Raw genomic sequence first — 15,231 nt, forward strand, 5'->3', positions numbered from 1 at the left:
TACTTGTCAGATACTTAAGACAAGTTCAATAAAGGGGAGTTCTCTAATGCAACCAACTGCATACAAATATCCATCTCTAGAATACTACTGGACTCTGTTGATGAAAATGCTCTGAACTAGTCTTGAAATCATGAAGAAGTCACCAGCTCAACTTGTATTTTGGTTCTAGGACCCAAAGCTGCATCATTCATGTTTTTTCAGAATTTCCAAAAACAACCAGTGTATGCAATAACAAAAAAAAGCAAGTTGACATTAAAGCACGATTATTTATCAAGTGCCTTAATCAGTAATAACAAAATAGTTACTTACCAGTAGGAGTAGTTTTACAGCCTGAAAGGTTTTCTGGATTCAGATGCTATGCATCATTCCGCCATCTAATGGTTAGGTCCTGCATTGCCTTTTTTTTTTCTTTCTTCTTCTTCTTCTTCTTCTCTTGGGCGTCAACCACCATTTGGAATTCGGTCCGTCACCTGCAGGGCGTCAGACGGCGCCCTGGAAGTTCCTGTGCGTGGTAGCCATCTTCGGATTCTTTTTTCTTGTTGTTGTTTTCTTTCCTGTTTTTCCATTTTTGTTTTTACCTCTTCCCGACCCGTTTGTTCTATTCTCATTTCTGGGGAGGTGGGTGGGTCGCATGTGAATCCAGAAAACTCTTCAGGCTGCAAAACTACTCCTACTGTTAAGTAGCCATTTTGTTTTGCAGCATGAATCCTTTTCTGGATTCACATGCTGTGCATCAGATTGTGTAGCAGTTTTCCCCTTAAATTGGGTTGGCTGGGTTGAAATGATGAGCTTACAAACAGGTGCTGTTGTACTTTCTGTCCCACTTGGGCTTCTTTATGCATCTGGGTGTCTACACAACAGTGTTTTGTGAACATATGTGGGGATGCAGATAGTGTTTATGGGCACGTTTGCTGTGAATGCCAAGGTTGCGCTCTTTTTCCTTGTGGAGTGTGCCTTTGGGCAATGCAGCAGCTTTTTGCCTGCTGCTGTGTAGCACGTTTGAACTGTTTCCACAATCCATTGCGTGACAGTCCCCTTTGTCACGGGAGCTCCTCTGTTGGATTAAGCATATGCTACAAATAGTTGGTTCCCCTTGCAGAGTTGCTTGGACTCCTCCAAGTAGTAGATTAGTGCCCTTCTTACTTCCAGTGTATATAGTTTCTTTTCCATTTCGGTTTGTGAGTTTTTAAAGAAAATTGTTAACTGTATGCTCGGACGTGGAATTTGGCGACCACTTTGGGTAGGAATTGTGATTACGTTCAGAGAACTACCTTGTGGATTGGCATGTACAGTTCTTGTATTGTTAGGGATTGAATCTCGCTTACTCTCTGCAGAGACATGATGGCTATTAGGAAGGCAGACTTTAATGTGATAAACTGCAGTTGGGCCTTGTGCATGAGTTTGAATTGTTTTGTCATGAGCTGTGTTAGCACTGTGTTTAAGCTCACCATTGGGGCTGGTGTCTTTCTTGTAGGGACCATTCTTATGCATCCTTCAAAACACCTTTTTATAACAGGTGCTGTGAAGAAACTTTTAAATAACGCTCCTCTGGTGTAGGCCGCGATTGCCTCCAAGTGTACCTTGAGGGAAGAGTAGTTGATTCCTTTGTCTAGCAGGTGTGTGAGATAGGTTATTACAATCTCCTGCCTAGATATTGCCCCTAGGGTATTTTTTCCTGTGCACCATGGAAAGTATCTTTTCCATTTTGAGGCGTAGCATCTCCTTGTTGGTGGCTTTCTAGCTTCCTTTAGTATCTCCATGGTTCTGTGTGGTAGGTTTAGGTGTCAGAATTCTATGTATTCAGGCACCATGCTGCTAGGTTAAGTGTGGCAGGTTCTGAGTGATACACTTGACCCCTTTGTGTTGTGAGCAGGTCTTGTTCCATTTTGATCTTTATACTCTGTCCCTTGGACAGTTCGAGTAGGTTTGAGTATCATGCTTGTCTGGCCCATTGAGGGGCTTTAAGAATGAGGTTTGTTCCTAGTCTCCTTGCCTTCTCCAGTACCTTTGGTATTAGGGGAATTGGTGGAAAGGTGTAAGCAAATCTCCCTGACCAGTTTAGGGAGACCAATTACCAACCCTTCGCCTCCAGGTGTGAAACCTGGAGGCAAAGGGTTAGTAATTTTTGTTTTCTGCAAATGCCAACAGGTCGATTGTTGGTGTGCCAAAATCCTGAAAATTCTTTCTAGGCTCCTTTGTTTTATCTCCCTTTTGTGTGTGCTGTTCTCTTGTCTGCTTAGTTTGTCCGCCTCTGTGTGGTCCTTTCCTGATGGGCGTATTGTTTGTAGGTTGATCCCTTTAGGTAGGCCCACTTCAATATTTCTTGGGCTAGCTCGTTTAGGGTGAACGATTTTCTACCCCCTTGCTTGTTCAGGTAGAACATTGTCGTGGTATAGTCTGTATCAGTACCGTTTTCCCCGATATTTGTCTTTGGAATGCTTTCAGGGCCAGTAACACTATTTTCAGTTACAGGAAATTGAGGTTTCATTGCACCCATTTTGTTCCACTGGCCTCAGATTCTTAGATTGTCAGTGTGTGCTCCCCACCCTTGTGGGATGCATCCGTCATAATGGTCACAGAGAGAGTTGTTGTCCTGAAAGGTCTTTTTCTTCGTTATGTGTTTGGATGCCCACCATTGTATCTCTTTTTGTATTTTTCCTGTAACAACCACTAGATCCTCCCAACTCCCTGTGGTTTCGGACCAATTGTTGGTTAGCCATTCTTGGAATGGTCACATGTGTAGTCTCCCATGTGGTATAAAAAGGAATGCAAGATGCTAACATGCCCATCGGTTTAAAGGCTGTCCTCACTGTCCGAGATTGCCCCTTCTGGTAAAGGCGAGTTTGTGCTGTGATCGCGTGTACTCTTTTAGGCAGGGTAAGCCTTTGCTCTCTTTGCATCGAGTCTGGCTCCTAGGAAGATTTTTTCGTGTTGTGGTTATGACATTTTGTGTTTTATACTGAACCCAAGTTCTTGTTGGGATGTGTTAACTGTTTCGATGTCTGACATTTCTTCTTTGTATGTGCCTTTATAAGCCAGTCATCCAGGTAGGGGTACACATAAACTCCCTTTCTCCTTAGGAATGCTGTGATGGTCACCAGGCATTTTGTGAAAACTCTTGTTGCTGATTTTATTCCAAACGGTAAGACCTTGAATTGATAGTGCATTCAAAGTACGAATCTGAGGGATGTCTTGTGTGCCTGATTTATTGGTATGTGCAAATAGGCGCCCTGAAGGTCTATGGTTGCCATGTAATCTCTTCTTTGGAGGAGTGGTATTTACTTCCTGTAGGGTTGTCATCTCGAAGTGCTGAGTGCAAATGAACTTGTTTATGAATCTGAGGTCCAGGATCGGTCTTAGTGTAAGGTCTTGTTTTGGCACCAGGAAGTAGGGTGAGTAATTTCCCTTGTTTAATTCCTTCTTTGGTACTTTTTCTATTGCCAGTTTTAGCAAGAGTTCTTTCACCTCTCTTTTCAGTTGAACCCGTTCTGTTCTCTGACATATTTAATTCCTTGGTGGTAGCTTTGAGAGTTCTATACAGAAACCATGGCATACCAAGTTTAGTACCCAATTGTCTTTAGTAATTGTCTCCCACTGCTGTGGGTACAGAGCTATTCTGTCCCCTACTGGTGTTGTGTGGGAGTTTGTGAGTCACTTGGTTGTTCCCCATCCACGGAGGGGGTAGCCCTCCCTCTACCTGGAAAGGGTCTGTCTCATGGGGTGTTGCCATTGCTGGTACCTGGCTTGTTGGCTACCCGGTAGGGTACTACCCTGGGTCGTTTGCTGTTGCTGCCCTGAGGTAAAGACTCCTCATCCTGTGGGTCTTCTGATGTTGCTTCTTCTCCCGAAGTTCCCTCTGAATTGTAGTGCCCCGATCGCTCTGGTAGTATAGTTGCCCTTCTTGATTTGTTATAAGGCCTCGTCCACTTCTTGGCCAAACAAGGCCTCTCCAGTGAAGGGCTTGTTATTATGGAGGCCTGCAATTCGTGTTTGAAGACAGATATCCTCAGTCATGCATGCCTTCTGAGTGTTGCCCCTGTGCACATTTGCCTGGCAACTGTCAGTGATGTCCAGAGCGGATTTCAAGCATGCATTGGTGATGGTTTTTCCCTCTGGTATAATAGCCTTTGCCCTTTTCTTATCTCCTTCTGGAAGTTCTTTCATGAGTTCCTCAATTTCGTCCCACTGCTGGTGGCCAGATCTGTTTCGGAGGGTGTTGAAGTTGGCTATACACCATTGTATTGCTGCTTCTCTTTCCATCTTCCTCCCCACCATGTCCAGTCTTTTGTTTTCTCTTTCTGGCGGGGGCCCTGTGGAGGAGTGTGAACTGCTCCTCCTCCTTTCTGATGTGAAGATGATGGAGTCTCCCACTGCGTTACACTGAATCTATTTGGGGTCCTTTGGAGAGGGTTTGTACTTCTTTTCCACCCTTGGAGTAACCCTTTGGCTGCGCCAGGTTCACTGAAGGCCTCCTTACCTTGGTCCAGTATGCTGGGTAACGTGGGTAAATATAGGTTCCCCTTGCTTGAAGGAATGAGGGTTTCTAGTAGGAAGCATAAGTCCGCTTTCTCTGCTTCCAGTGATAACCCATATGTGTCTGCTGCCCTCTTCATCAGGTGGTTGTAGCATGTGATGTCGTCGGGTGAAGGCTTCGAGGGGTAGCTGCCAACTTCCTCTTTTGGGTTCTCTGTTTCGAGGTGCTTCCAATTGTCCTCAAAACTCCCAGTGGCTTACTCTTCCTCAGGGTAGTGTAACTCCTCCTCCGCCTCTTCTTTGTGCAGTTCGGGGGTTGCCGGGGCTTCGAGGGCAGATTCTTCCTCTTCTGCGTCTGTTGCTGTCAAAGCCATCAAGGGTTTGGGTGGAATTTTAAATTGTCTTAGTGCGTCGAACTCCTTATTTCTTTGCAGGAGCGCTGCCATTTCAGCCTCCAGGCGACACCTCTTTTTCTTCACCTTCATTGCTTTTTCAACATCTCGTTCCATCGACGGTGGCTTTTTCGGCGAATGTTCCCACAATGCTGGGGGGTGGGCGGTCTCTTTCCCCAAGTGGGGTCTCGCCTGTTTCGGCAGCCAGCCCTCTTCGGTACCCCTGGTCTGGGATCCGTGGGTTTCTCTCATTTTGTGGCTGGCCCTCGATAATCGTTTTCTTGGACGTCGGGGCTGCCTTGTGTTATTTTTTTCTCATGGATTTTCTCCTCAGAGCCTTTCGGTGGCTTCTTTACCTCTTCAGTTCACTTTGACATCTTCTGTTGTCATCTTCTGCAGACGTTATTTTCTCTGCGTCCCCCCACGAGGAGTTAGACGTCCAGCCCCCAGTGTGTAGATTCTGCACTGCAGGTTTGCTTTTCCTTGTCGCTGGATAGGCCTAGCTCCTTCAGCGATTCATTGTGCTCTTGGGCTCAGAATTGCTGAGTGGTGTTCCTCCCTCTGCTTTTGGCATGCTCCAAATGTTTTGGGGACAAATGAGGCACAGGCCTCACAGCCCACATCTCTGTGATTTCTTGGGAGGCAGGGGTTGCAGACCTCATGCACGTCATGCTGGGCAAACTTATGGTGGCAGAATTTAAAGGGGGTGTTTTCCATGACCCCTACCTTGCTTCATTTTCCTATTCTGTGGATTTCCTCTGCGTCCCCGCCACTGGGAAGTGTTTTTGGCTCTCTCCCTGCCTCGGCTCCTGTTGGTTTCGGCGCCATCTTCCAGGAAAAAGCTTTAGATTTTTTCTTTTTGTTTTCGGCACGGTCTCAAAAAAGTTCAAAGCTCCTTCCTTGCTTCCAGACCCAATAGCAGAAAAAAGAATCTGAAGATGGCTACCACGCACAGGAACTCCCAGGGTGCCGTCTGACATGCAGGGAACAAACACCACCAAATGGTGGTTGACGACACCCAAGAGAGAGAGAAAAAAAAAAAAAAACAATTCAGGACCAAACCACTAGATGGAGGAATGATTCACAGCATGTGAATCCAGAAAAGGATTCATGTTGTAAAACAGTCAATATTGTTTTTTTTCCCCAAATCCTCCATGAGTGGACCAAAAACTGAAACAGTGTAGCAGAGTTACAACATTTTAGAGGTTTATAGTCCTTGTTGACCCAAATATTGGTACAAGCCATTGCTTACAGAGTCAGACTAAGATCGGCTGAAAAAAGTGGATATAATTCAGTGTCTACCTGACTGAGGCAAAACCACAAAGCTCGAATTAAAGTTTCCATCCCTATTGTTTAGTTAACAAGGCAATGGGTAAAATGCCACAATTGAACCCAACATAAGAGCTCTACGGCCGACCATTTAATTCAAATATTGTTTGAACTTCTAACTTCTTTCTTATTGGCACAAAATAATCTCAGAAGGGCTTACTATACTTTGAGATCAGTTGACAAAACCTGCAAACTGTGGATTTCTTCAATGGGAGGCTATTGTGCTCTGGGTGACTTGGATTTTGCAGCTTTAGCAGAGCTAAATCAAATGAGATGCTTCAATGCTATTGCAATTATGACCCTTAAAGGCTATTCTGGGTAACTCGTGCAGCCCACATTTTAATGTTCAGTAACACTGTAACAAAAGGGTGCACACCAGCCAATTAAAAAAAATATATATCATTTTACAGGTCCAACATGGTGTCAAAGCTCGATTTCATAAGAAGCTGTAGAGAGCTTCAGCATACAAACGTGCTTGTAATTAATTACTCTCACTGATCTCTTATAAAATCCCTTCACAACCCAGAAATGTAATGCGAATAACGTTTGCTCACATACAACATTCAATATAAAATGTATTGCACTCAAGGACTGACTATTTTCCTTTACCCTTATTTGTAGTCTGATCCTGCTTCTGGCAAGTCGGCAGCAGTATCTAGAACATTGTAGGAAGTTGGCTCTGTATGCACTATTTCAAAGTAAGGAATAGTATGCACAGAGTCCAAGGGTTCCCCTTAGAGGTAAGATAGTGGCAAAAAGAGATAATACTAATGCTCTATTTTGTGGTAGTGTGGTCGAGCAGTAGGCTTATCCAAGGAGTAGTGTTAAGCATTTGTTGTACATACACATAGACAATAAATGAGGTACACACACTCAGAGACAAATCCAGCCAATAGGTTTTTATATAGAAAAATATCTTTTCTTAGTTTATTTTAAGAACCACAGGTTCAAATTCTACATGTAATATCTCATTCGAAAGGTATTGCAGGTAAGTACTTTAGGAACTTCAAATCATCAAAATTGCATGTATACTTTTCAAGTTATTCACAAATAGCTGTTTTAAAAGTGGACACTTAGTGCAATTTTCACAGTTCCTAGGGGAGGTAAGTATTTGTTAGGTTAACCAGGTAAGTAAGACACTTACAGGGTTCAGTTCTTGGTCCAAGGTAGCCCACCGTTGGGGGTTCAGAGCAACCCCAAAGTCACCACACCAGCAGCTCAGGGCCGGTCAGGTGCAGAGTTCAAAGTGGTGCCCAAAACACATAGGCTAGAATGGAGAGAAGGGGGTTCCCCCGGTTCCGGTCTGCTTGCAGGTAAGTACCCGCGTCTTCGGAGGGCAGACCAGGGGGGTTTTGTAGGGCACCGGGGGACACACAAGCCCACACAGAAATTTCACCCTCAGCAGCGCGGGGGCGGCCGGGTGCAGTGTAGAAACAAGCGTCGGGTTTGTAATGGAAGTCAATGGGAGATCTAGGGATCTCTTCAGCGCTGCAGGCAGGCAAGGGGGGGGTTCCTCGGGGAAACCTCCACTTGGTCAAGGGAGAGGGACTCCTGGGGGTCACTCCTCCAGTGAAAGTCCGGTCCTTCAGGTCCTGGGGGCTGCGGGTGCAGGGTCTCTCCCAGGTGTCGGGACTTAAGATTCAAAGAGTCGCGGTCAGGGGAAGCCTCGGGATTCCCTCTGCAGGCGGCGCTGTGGGGGCTCAGGGGGGACAGGTTTTTGTACTCACAGTCTTAGAGTAGTCCTGGGGTCCCTCCTGAGGTGTTGGATCGCCACCAGCCGAGTCGGGGTCGCCGGGTGCAGTGTTGCAAGTCTCACGCCTTTTGCGGGGAGCTTGCAGGGTTCTTTAAAGCTGCTGGAAACAAAGTTGCAGCTTTTCTTGGAGCAGGTCCGCTGTCCTCGGGAGTTTCTTGTCTTTTCGAAGCAGGGGCAGTCCTCAGAGGATGTCGAGGTCGCTGGTCCCTTTGGAAGGCGTCGCTGGAGCAGGATCTTTGGAAGGCAGGAGACAGGCCGGTGAGTTTCTGGAGCCAAGGCAGTTGTCGTCTTCTGGTCTTCCTCTGCAGGGGTTTTCAGCTAGGCAGTCCTTCTTCTTGTAGTTGCAGGAATCTAATTTTCTAGGGTTCAGGGTAGCCCTTAAATACTAAATTTAAGGGCGTGTTTAGGTCTGGGGGGTTAGTAGCCAATGGCTACTAGCCCTGAGGGTGGGTACACCCTCTTTGTGCCTCCTCCCAAGGGGAGGGGGTCACAATCCTAACCCTATTGGGGGAATCCTCCATCTGCAAGATGGAGGATTTCTAAAAGTTAGAGTCACTTCAGCTCAGGACACCTTAGGGGCTGCCCTGACTGGCCAGTGACTCCTCCTTGTTGCTTTCTTTGTTCCCTCCAGCCTTGCCGCCAAAAGTGGGGGCCGTGGCCGGAGGGGGCGGGCAACTCCACTAAGCTGGAGTGCCCTGCTGGGCTGGGACAAAGGGGTGAGCCTTTGAGGCTCACCGCCAGGTGTCACAGCTCCTGCCTGGGGGAGGTGTTAGCATCTCCACCCAGTGCAGGCTTTGTTACTGGCCTCAGAGTGACAAAGGCACTCTCCCCATGGGGCCAGCAACATGTCTCTAGTGTGGCAGGCTGCTGGAACTAGTCAGCCTACACAGATAGTCGGTTAAGTTTCAGGGGGCACCTCTAAGGTGCCCTCTGGGGTGTATTTTGCAATAAAATGTACACTGGCATCAGTGTGCATTTATTGTGCTGAGAAGTTTGATACCAAACTTCCCAGTTTTCAGTGTAGCCATTATGGTGCTGTGGAGTTCGTGTTTGACAGACTCCCAGACCATATACTCTTATGGCTACCCTGCACTTACAATGTCTAAGGTTTTGTTTAGACACTGTAGGGGTACCATGCTCATGCACTGGTACCCTCACCTATGGTATAGTGCACCCTGCCTTAGGGCTGTAAGGCCTGCTAGAGGGGTGTCTTACCTATACTGCATAGGCAGTGAGAGGCTGGCATGGCACCCTGAGGGGAGTGCCATGTCGACTTACTCATTTTGTTCTCACTAGCACACACAGGCTTGTAAGCAGTGTGTCTGTGCTGAGTGAGGGGTCTCTAGGTTGGCATAAGACATGCTGCAACCCTTAGAGACCTTTCTTGGCATCAGGGCCCTTGGTACTAGAAGTACCAGTTACAAGGGACTTATCTGAATGCCAGGGTGTGCCAATTGTGGATACAATGGTACATTTTAGGTGAAGGAACACTGGTGCTGGGGCCTGGTTAGCAGGGTCCCAGCACACTTCTCAGTCAAGTCAGCATCAGTATCAGGCAAAAAAGTGGGGGGTAACTGCAACAGGGAGCCATTTCTTTACAAACATGCTAAGCCTGGTAGGACAAGAGTGCTGAAACATCAGCAAAAAATAAAGCAGTGTCCTGTACATCCTATAATGATGGTGCATTAACCTGTGGGGTCATCAACATGCAAGTCAAATATGTATATAAAACATAATACAGAAGGAGCAAAATAAAATCTCTGGATCAGATGTTCCACCAACTCTATAAATCAAAGCTCCTTGAAGAACCTGCATTTTCTTAAATACTACACAAACTCTTGATTTTCAGTGTTCCTATTTTGGTGTCAGACCGAGGAGCACCGAAACAGCAAAGATGAGCTGTTTGAGACTTTTTGAGTAATACCAACTCTCCAGGGAGAACACATAAGTTTGTCTAAACTAGGCAGTTTGAGAAAGAGACATGAAAAAAATCACATTCTACTTCATGCTTCATCCCCCTCAGAAGTGCAGATTTACAAATTCAAGTTTCTAACCAAGTAAAAAGGTTCATTGAAGCGTGTGTAACACATTTCTGCAATCAAAATCTATTGTCGATCCTGAGAGTAACATCAACTAAACTGCAACACAAGTCAACACCCAGACGTACTCTGGTAAACTTTTTATGGCAAGTGTGATTTCTGTTGAAATGCTTGCTTTTTGGAATGCAGCTCTTGAGAAAACAGTGGTTATCACATGTATCTTGTCACTTTTCAAAGCACCAGATTAGTTATTGTTTCGAACACTTGTTAAAGCACTTATAAACCAGGGTATTTGAGTGTATTGAGCAGAAAATGAGAACTGAGGAAAGACAAGTTGAACACCTGCAATTTACTTTTTCAATCATACCATTCAATTGGACTACATAATAGAACTATTAATCCTGTCATGGTAGACAAACTGCAGTCCTCAAATTACAAGTTCGAGGGGTAAAACATTTCCACTACCATGTTTACTTTAGCAAACGTGTTCCCTTTGCTCCTGCAACAGCATGCAGAGCTAGTGATCTAGTTTGCAAGTACAATAAATAAGTATAGAACTTCAAGCCCTCCTCTGAAGATGCTTAAAATGATTCTATCTACATTGACACACAAGACAATCTTAGTTTAACAAAACAAAAATGTGATTCTTTTGTATATTTATCTTAAACACGGGTTTCATACATTTATCACTTTGCAACTTAACAGCATTTTTCCGGGATTTTTAAGAAAAGCGCCACTTACACTTTAAGTGCATGATAAAAGAAGTGATATTTCAGGTATATTCGAGAAACAAATGTGGCTATGAGAAATCATGTTCCATGTCCCTATTGTACTAGATTAACAACCAATACCTTAACACAACCATATCTCTGAAGTCCTTCTCTTCACTACTTACATCTTTCCTCACTTAAGCACTCGAGAAGAACAGGTCATTTTTTAACATAGGCTCCAATAATGCTCCTCCCTCTCACTTGGCTGCGTACCTTCTTTTTAATTTCATGCTGTAGTCGGAAACAGTACTTTTCAGCTACTATTTAGAAAACGCTCAGGAGCTACATATAACAGACTTGTATACATCATTTGTCATAATATGTGAACCGTTTCAGACTACGTAGCTGGCAACAACCTACCAACCCAATGTTAACTTAGAAAGTGATAACTTGGGGGAATTTTATATCTGTGGAGAGAAGGAGCATTTTTTTGAGAACCTATGTTACAAATACCCAAGTCCTTCTCAGACATGCTAGTTTCTCCACAGATTCTAAGCCTGGTTAGAAATACATTACCAAACAATAACACAAACATCAGAAGGTGGAGAAAACGGAGGACCTTAGGCTTTGGGCAAAAAAACCTCTGTATTATACTCTGACCAAACAATATGTGAATGCATCTAACAAGTAACAAAGTTGAACATCTCATGGATACAGCATCACCACATAACAGTCTGCACTTTGATGAAGAAGGCACGAATACCTTGAAAGACAGTAATTGGAGTTGAGAAAGATTGAGTGCATAAGGTAACATTCAAGAAGTAAGTTTGGATGGAACAAGAAAAAGCATGAACTGTGAGAACTAGTGCAAGTTTTACATTTCAAGTTGGTGGCGATTAAAAATGCATTAGTGGCTTTAAGGAAATATGACAACTGGAAATAGTGGCTTGAATTTTACAAGTTTCATACCCATGGCAAAGGATAGACTATCCATGCTTGCAAATCATAAATGCTAAAAGACCTATAGCATATCATCAGCGAAGTTATGACATCACTCCATCATCCAAAATGATAGCTTTTAATGTGTTAAGGATATTTAGTCCAAAACAAGTACAGAGACTGAGGAGGGGAACAAAACATTTGGTTCAACTTCATGATACAAGGCCAATGAAATGCATGCTTAAATCATGAAAGCGCTGATGCAGGGCAAAAGGAAATTTAACAAACTTAGCTAAGTGACAAGCTATGACAAGTACCAAAACCCTACATCATCACTAAGGATCATAGTGAATGATGGAATCCTAAAGTAAAACTTCTGAACTTGTACATAATACTCAATTCCTTCTACAGGCATGGTTGCTGCCATTGCGAACAACTTGTTAAAATTAGTCACTGTATATCTTGAATGTGATATTAAGACCCAATAGGCATGGTTCACAAATGACGTGTAATAACTAAAACGTTTTTCCTTCTCATAATATTCTAGACAATAATAAAAAAACAAGCTAGCTAGAGAGTCATACCATGAAAAGGGATAACATTTCATGTTTGTTACAGTACAACATTTTTATAGTTTACGTGAACAGTACCTGTATTGTGAAGATAACAAGATGAGCAGCAACTACGCAATATGGACTACTTCCAACACAATGTACAGAGTGACGAAGAAAGGGGGGTCCACAAAAACTAAACAACGACTTTTCCTACACACATCTGGTACAGAATACAATAGAGGTGAAGACTAGGTCTAATCATTTTCAGGACAGGGTACTGGACATTAGTGGCTCTTCCAATATACTATCATTTGAAGATCTACACAGAAGTAACAACCCATGTCCCACGGTGCTTTTTGACACCATTTGTCCAAGATCATAGAAGTTTTTCAAAATATGAGAATAAATGAGCAGTGTTCAGTAGTCCTTCTAATGTGGATATTTAGCAATGGTAATTAGTTCAATGCTTCATGTAAGCATACAAAATGTTCATACTACCTACAAGTCAATTACTCAAAGGACAACTATCTGCTAGTTGTTGCATGCCTGTCTCTCTCTCTCCAGTGTTACTGCATGACAGTCAAAGTTATACAGAAGAGTGCCAATAAACCTACAATACTTTAATATCAGACTTGGGACTAGTGACTTTTTCCTAGCTCACAAAACCCAGCAACATTAACAGGTCCAAGTAAGGATAACCTTTTTTTTTATCCTCTTATATATAAATTATTTATCTCTACCCGGTTTTCAGCAGAAACAGCCCTTTACTACTTTTGGCATTTGCAATGGTGTTATCATCTTGGCAATGTGGTTTAAGACATGCATAGGAGAATTATCTGTACGCATAATGAGCCTGTACTGAGCGGCAAAGAATTAGCAAACGTGGGCAATGTACCAACAACGAAAGAAAATAACTAAATTAAGAGTAATCCATTTCTACTGTATGGAGCCAGTCTTAAAGGAAAAAGCTAAGTGTTGGTAGTATGGAGTTTTTAATCACAGTACATGTATTCGCAACTGTGGCATGTGTCTAATGTCCTTTACAAGGCATCTTCTCTCCGGGTAGCGATTTAATCCATGCCCATTTGCATAAACTATGAAGTTAATAATTTACTCACTTTATGATATTGAATAGCTTTGAAAATTAGGAATTTGCATTCACATGTGGAATTCTGAGGAATTCAACAATGAAGAGGGCAGTGACCAGCAAAATAGGACAGAATCAAAAAGTAAATTTTTAGGGACTTAAATACCCAAGATAAACTGATTCCACAAAAAGTCACTGCATTGTGATTGTATTTCCTTAAGCGATTCTAAGAATCTAAAATGTGCCTTCGGAAGAGAACTTGAAAGCTAAAGCACCACAGGTAACTCGGCTTAAATTCTTGTTTCAACTGCATGCATTGGTGAAAATTAACTGAAGGAGTACACACAAGACAGACAACAGATAAAAACCTGGATGAAACCAGTCTTGCCGACATCATAATTCAGTTAGTTTTAAAAAATGTGGCAAGATAGCTTATAGAAATGGAAATATTTAGCAGTATTGAAGTTAAAAGAATAAACAGATTAACTTAATTATATTGGTTTTAAAGGAACACTATTAGGATGTAAGAACTGATTTCTGGTCTTAACTTGTGGGGCGAAGACAGATTAGGTTAGCCCTTTAAGTGGGTCAATCTAATTGTATCCTAAATGCTCAGTGACAGTCATGCCAATAATAAGGTAGGGCTGGGAAGAAGACATTTTGACAGGACCACCTTTTTAAAAAAAATCTAATAGAAACAAGAAAAGAAGGCCCATCAGTGTAACCATGTGCTCCTCAGAAGATGCAAACAAAACCAAAACGAGCATAAGATTCTCAAAGTAATTACTACTTTAAAGGGTAACGGCAACTAACGTTTGCAATTTTGAAGTTCTATCAAATGAAACAAACATTGCTACTTTAGTTCTGATCATGATGGAAGTCAGTCCAATCAATCTAAAAAAAAAGTGTAACTACAATGCAGTGCAGCTCTTAGCAGTCTAGATGTCAAGCCGAAGCCATCCAAACTAAGCAGGTGAAGAAAATGATTTAAGCACGATTGAGAAATCCATAGAGTACAAAATCATTAAAGGTAAACCAAAAAGCCCTTGGTTGTTTGCCAAGGTGAGAACAGACCGAACAGAACTAGGATTATAAAACTAGAATCAGAAAGACATTCTTAAGGAAATTTCAGCCACATGATGGTACCCAGTAAGTCAAAGGACGTGGAGGTTATTGTCCTGACAAAAGAGTTAAGACAACATTTCAGAGGCTGATGCACCAGGCACAGTGCACGATGATGGTCAGTCGGATGAAACAGCCAAGCATCCACTTATCTCCAAGGTACATCCCAATGCCAAACCAGGAAAATCCTTGGTCCAGTAACAACTTGGGAACCACCCTCCACAATGCAGGACAGAAAATTTTACTGTAGGAGACAACTTTTTCCCTCTCAACTCAAATGGAAGAGTCGGATATTTCTTTATGCTAGAAGAGACTGTCATGTCCTCTAAAAATGTAGGAGTTTCTGCTGTAAAAAGACTGGAATAACCAGTGGTTCTAAAAGTTACAGCCCAGTGAACACTCAGAAAAAAACATTCAACCTCAAAGTGCAGCAGGTTGTCAATGAGCTTTGAGAAGTGATGCTTTGGGTAGTGACACTTCACAGCTGAGGCAGCAATAGGAATGGTTTGTACTTTCTTCCTCTGAGACCAAATAGCCATACTGTGAGCAAAAGACTTACCCGTCCTCGACGACACCAGTGCAGGGAAGGAAGCGGAGACCCAGCCCAGCGTCCGCATGCCTCCAAGGGGTCTTCGGTAGAAGAGTCCTGTAGAAAGGGCAGATGTCAGTCTTGGGGGAAAAAACTCCAAGCACACCAGAGTAGGGTTTGAAGCGTACCACTCTAATGCATCGCAGCACAGAAGAAAAACCTAAAGTACTGTGTAAAAATAAAAAAACCATGGCAGGGAAGTGGTGAAGAATATATGGAAACCGACCACATAAGATGAAAAAGT

General features: G+C 43.3%; 1 protein-coding gene and 1 non-coding gene across 2 annotated transcripts in view; both read right to left on the reverse strand.

The window, feature by feature from the left end:
- ZFR (zinc finger RNA binding protein) overlaps positions 1–15,231 on the reverse strand; it is a 501,254-nt gene that overhangs the window by 410,820 nt on the left and 75,203 nt on the right. Inside the window, exon 4 of the mRNA XM_069233188.1 lies at positions 14,958–15,044. Coding sequence (XP_069089289.1) covers positions 14,958–15,044 — 87 coding nt within the window. The remainder of the gene's footprint in view (positions 1–14,957; positions 15,045–15,231) is intronic.
- Positions 10,386–10,522, reverse strand: LOC138292155 (small nucleolar RNA SNORA66). The gene has a single exon (XR_011202600.1). It is a non-coding gene; the product is annotated as a small nucleolar RNA SNORA66 (small nucleolar RNA).

Source organism: Pleurodeles waltl, chromosome 1_1, assembly GCF_031143425.1.
Source record: "Pleurodeles waltl isolate 20211129_DDA chromosome 1_1, aPleWal1.hap1.20221129, whole genome shotgun sequence".
Classification (NCBI taxonomy): Eukaryota; Metazoa; Chordata; class Amphibia; order Caudata; family Salamandridae; genus Pleurodeles; species Pleurodeles waltl.